Raw genomic sequence first — 5,117 nt, forward strand, 5'->3', positions numbered from 1 at the left:
GCATTAGAGGGATCTTCCTATTCTTGTCTGTTATGTATTTATTTAGAATTCCTCATCACAGGCTATGTAAAACATGCCACGAATAATATATGGTTATTGTTTTCATGAAGTAAATTCTAAATAAGGCAATGAAGATATGAAGTAGATTGTTTCAGGAATATTAGTATGACAAAATACCCGTGTTTTATAAATGTTACAGTGAAACAGTAACTATAACTGATTTCAAGGGAAAATTGTACTGTATGCATCACAAAATTTCACAAAGTAATGCAATATAGTCTCTTATTACAGAATGAGAGACATGATTTGATTCACAGACTGATTAATTTTATAATATTAGAAGCACTTTCTTCCTGAATAGATATATAGCATATATATGTTAATATACTTAATGCTTACATGTGCTTACAGAAAAATGCTTATGTATATGCATATATAAGAAGGAAAAAATGTACACATTTTTAGAAAGATGTTGGGATATATATCATGATATATATTTATGTGAGATAGTATGTATATTACATTATAGATATTGTTAAAATTTAAAATTGTGGAGATACTGAGAAAGCTGGGAATAGAATAAGAATGAGAGAAAAACTACATTTACTGTGATTAATAGTGAAAGCTTTCATGAAAGAAAGTATTTTACAAATATGTAAAGTAGTAAGTGTAAATCACTAGTGTAATGGTAAGAAAGTAAGTGCATTTTAGAAATCAGGAGCTAAGACAGTGATTCATAATGGAATGAAACATTGTTACTCTTAAGAGGGAATAGGGAAATCTGGGAAGGAAATATCTATAAATGATCAGTAAAATCTGAGATGTTCTAGGAGATGATTCTGGGGTATAGAGCTGACATTCCCTTTTGAAATTACTAATGTTTCAGAAATGGAAAAACTTTCTGAATCCCTGTCTGCATCTCCTTGTTTCGGAAACTATACACAATTGGGTTTAATGTTGGGGTCACAAGAGTATAGAGTGCAGCTATCACCTTGTCTCTTTCAAATGAGTAGCTGGAGGCAGGGCGGATATAGGTGTAGATTACAGGGGAGTAGTAAAGGGACACCACTATGAGATGGGACGAGCATGTTGAAAAAGCCTTCCTCTTGCCTTCTGCTGTGCGGATGCGGAAAATGGCAGCAATGATAAAACCATAGGAGATGCAGGTGAGTGTGAAGTCGCCTATGGCCAGGGTAATATCAGCAACATATACCATAATCTCATTGATTCTCACGGGGCTGCAGGACAAAGACAGCAGAGGGGGTATCTCACAGAAGAAGTGGTCAATGGTGTTTGGTCCACAGAATGTCAGCCTCAGGATGAGACCAGTGTGTACCCAGGAATTGGTTAGTGCAATCACCATGGCAATGCTCAGCAAGGTCACACACATATGGTGGTTCATAATAGTTCTGTAGCGAAGAGGGAAACAGATGGCCACATAGCGGTCGTATGCCATTGTGGTGAAGAGAACCATCTCAGCTCCTAGGGACCACGTGAAGAAGAAGAGCTGGGACATGCAGCTTTCATAGGAAATATTCCTTCTTGATGTCAGCATGGTCACCAGCATCTTTGGTATAATGCTTGTTGTGCATATGATGTCCACAATAGCCAGCGCCAAAAGGAAAACATACATGGGTGTATGCAAAGTGGTGTTATAGATGATGGCAATGACAATCAGTGCATTGCCAAGAAAGGCCACAGTGTACACGAAAAGAAAGACAATGAAGAGAACTCTCTGCAGTTCAGGTTTTTGGGTGAGGCCCAGAATCATAAACTCAGTTACGATGCTGTTATTCATCTTGCTTTGATGACAGATATTGCAGAAAGTGAGCAAATGGGAATTAAGATGATCTGGGTGCTTTATTAGAAGGTGTGTGTGTGTGTGTGTGTGTGTGTGTGTTTAGTGATATGTGTGATGCTGTGATACAACTTAGTAGCAAGAATTCCATTTTGATGGAATTCTGGCTTCCAGGCAATATCTTCTATTTTTCAGATGGATGTAATTTTCTGATGCATGTTCTTCAATCAATGACTCCATTAAACGGGAGGCAATGGTTGAGAAAGAATGGGTAAGAAAAGAAAATTTATTCAAGTATTTCAATATTACCATTTTGAGTTGAAACTTATTTGAGTATAATTCACATGTATATGAAATAGAATACAAGAATTGCATATCTCACTAGTAGTTAACTACATGCTATCTTTCTTGAAACATATGCGAGCAGAAATATCTAGAACAAAAGAAGCTGACAGGGCTAATAATAGTGGAAAGACTTCAGGGGGGAAATGTCCAATAGAATATCCTGAGACTGCATAATCAGGAAACCCTGAATAATTCACTGGTGTCTAAAAACAAGAATTTAATCAATTGCTTGCCTGATATTTTCTCTTCAACTGCAGAATCACATTTCCAAAATTGCATGAACTAATTTGTTGTGCTGTCATACAATGGTGAAAAGATTGGACAAAAATTTAGAAGATCTAGGAGTGCATCTTTCTTTTAGTATAGCTGTAAATTTGCCATTAAAGCTCCATAAGCTTCATATTTCTTATGAAAATTTTTTATTTCCAAAAATGATATGGAATGGAAAAATATTAGATATTTTACAGCCTTAGCATAATACTCTCTAGTTCCATCCATGTCATTGCAAATGGTAAGATTTTATGCTTTTTGATGGCTGAGCAATATTCATGAGTGTGTGTGTGTGAGAGTGTGTGTGTGTGAGTGTGTGAGTGTGTGTGTGCGTGCATGCACACACCCATGTGCACATTCACACAGTCTCTTCTTTGTCCACTCATTTGTTGATGGCCATCTGAGCTCTTTCCCTAGTTTGGCTAATGTGGACATTGGGGTGCATATGGCCCTTCTTTTCACTATATCTGTATTTTTGGGGTAAATACCAAGTAGTGAAATTGCTAGGTCATAGGATAGCTCTATATTTTTTTTTTAGGCTTATTCACTTAAAATTTTATTTTTTTTCTTTTTTTTTCCTTTTTTTTTAAATTAATTTATTTATTTTTATTTGCTTATTTACAGCATAACAGTGTTCATTGTTTTGGCATCACACCCAGTGCTCCATGCAATACGTGCCCTCCCTATTACCCACCACCTGGTTCCTCAACCTCCCACCCCACCCCACCCCCTCCCGCTGCCCCTTCATAACCCTCTGGTTGTTTTTCAGAGTCCATAGTCTCTCATGGTTCATCTCCCCTTCCAGTTTCCCTCAACTCCCTCTCCTCTCCATCTCCCCATGTCCTCCATGTTCTTTGTTATGCTCCACAAATAAGTGAGACCACAAATAAGAGATACTTGACTCTCTCTGCTTGACTTATTTCGCTCAGCATAATTTCTTCCAGTCCTGTCCATGTTGCTACAAAAGTTGGGTATTCGTCCTTTCTGATGGAGTAGGATAGCTCTATTTTTAACTTCTTGAGGAACCTCCATACTTTTTGCCAGAGTAACTGTACCAGCTTACATTCCCATCAACAGTGTAAGAGAGTTTCCCTTTCTGTGGGGAAAGTTCTTGTTCTTTTTATTACTTCCCACCAAAAAACCTTCAGTATTTTCTCAACTACATTCCTTTTTTCTGGGCTAGATCTGTTTTCATGCATAATCAGATTTTTACATGTATATATGACTGTGAGGACTACTCTGATCTGGTACATCTAGTAAAAGTGTCCAAAATGGCTTTAAATTTATTAATAACTTTATGTTTCATAATAGTTCTTTGCATTTTCAGAGATAATACTCTACCCCTGCTACCCAGAGGAAATAAAAATCATTTTGAGACCATATGCAGTCTGTTTTTTCCTCCAATCTCTGAAACCTGAATTATTAATTTTCTAAATTTAATGGACTAATAATATGCTAAATTTAGTGATTAATCTATGTGTAGCTATTCAGACCAATAGAAAACATATTTTTCAAATCAATAAACCACCTTCAGAATCCCCAGATTTATTTCTTATTTTCTTTTTTAAAAGATTTTATTTATGTATATGACAGAGAGAGAGAGATCACAAGTAGGTGGGGTGGGGGGAGCAGGCTACCCACCGAGCAGAGCCAGATGCAGCGCTCGACTCCAGGACCCTGAAATCATGACCTGAGCCAAAGTCAGAGGCTTAACTCACTGAGCCACCCTGGTGTCCCATTTCTTATTTTCTGATAGCACAATAATGCAACACTTGTCATTGCTTATATCTATAATCATTTTGTAACAAACACGATAGGACTTTGGATATTTTCATCTGTATACAGTTGATATGAAAACAGTGGAGTGACAGAAGAATAACAGAGGCCAAGAATGCATATATTGTAAGATGAAGAGCCAGAATTGTTTCTATTTGATGCAAAATGAACAAAACTTTTAGAACTGCTAAGAAAAAAAAAAAAAGAGAGAGAGAGTTAATTTTATTTGAGCCCAAGTGAGGACGGCTGTCTGGGATACACAATCTTCACAAAGGAGAGAGTGCTCTGGAGAGAATGAATACTTAATACAGGGATATATATAGTTACATCAGGAATTGCAAATTATCATGAAGAAGGATATTTAAGAAAATCACAAACTTTATTTTGTTTTTAGTAATGCAAGTTTGCAAGCTTAGGAGGTATGGGAACAGAATTTAGGGAGATTTTTATTTATATCTTTAGTTTGATTTTTTAAATATTTTATTTATTTATTTGAAAGATGGAGATCACAAGTAGGCAGAAAGGCAGGCAGAGAGAGAGGAGGAAGCAGGCTCCCCATTGAGCAGAGAGCCTGATGCGGAGCTCAATCCCAGGACCCTGAGATCATGACCTGAGCTGAAGGCAGAGGCTTTAACCCACTGAGCCACCCAGGTGCTCCTTTATTTATTTATTTATTTATTTATTTATTCATTCATTCATTTATTTATTTATGTTATTTGCTAATGAAGCAGATGTACTGTGTATGCTCAAGGCAGAAATAGAGCCCATGTTTTGAAGTTTGGTGAATCCATCCTGATCTTGATGAAAGTGTAGCTTCCCTGGGAACCCAGGAGCAGGCTACACAAATACTAAACATTGAAAGTTTCCTTTATCACACCTAGACTGTCTAACCTTTAACAATTGTTATTAACCTTTTGCTATATCCTTT

General features: G+C 36.7%; 1 protein-coding gene across 1 annotated transcript; it reads right to left on the minus strand.

The window, feature by feature from the left end:
- Window positions 1-874: 874 nt before the first annotated feature.
- Window positions 875-1,798, minus strand: LOC123938022 (olfactory receptor 13G1). Its single transcript, XM_045998931.1, has one exon. The coding sequence runs from the start codon at window positions 1,796-1,798 to the stop codon at window positions 875-877; it is 924 nt and encodes a 307-aa protein (XP_045854887.1).
- Between the last annotated feature and the right edge of the window lie 3,319 nt (window positions 1,799-5,117).

This window comes from Meles meles, chromosome 3 (assembly GCF_922984935.1).
Source record: "Meles meles chromosome 3, mMelMel3.1 paternal haplotype, whole genome shotgun sequence".
Lineage (NCBI taxonomy): Eukaryota > Metazoa > Chordata > Mammalia > Carnivora > Mustelidae > Meles > Meles meles.

Excerpts from the sequence above, each read along its gene's own strand:
- LOC123938022 (XM_045998931.1), bottom strand. The coding sequence starts at position 1,798 with ATGAATAACAGCATCGTAACTGAGTTTATGATTCTGGGCCTCACCCAA.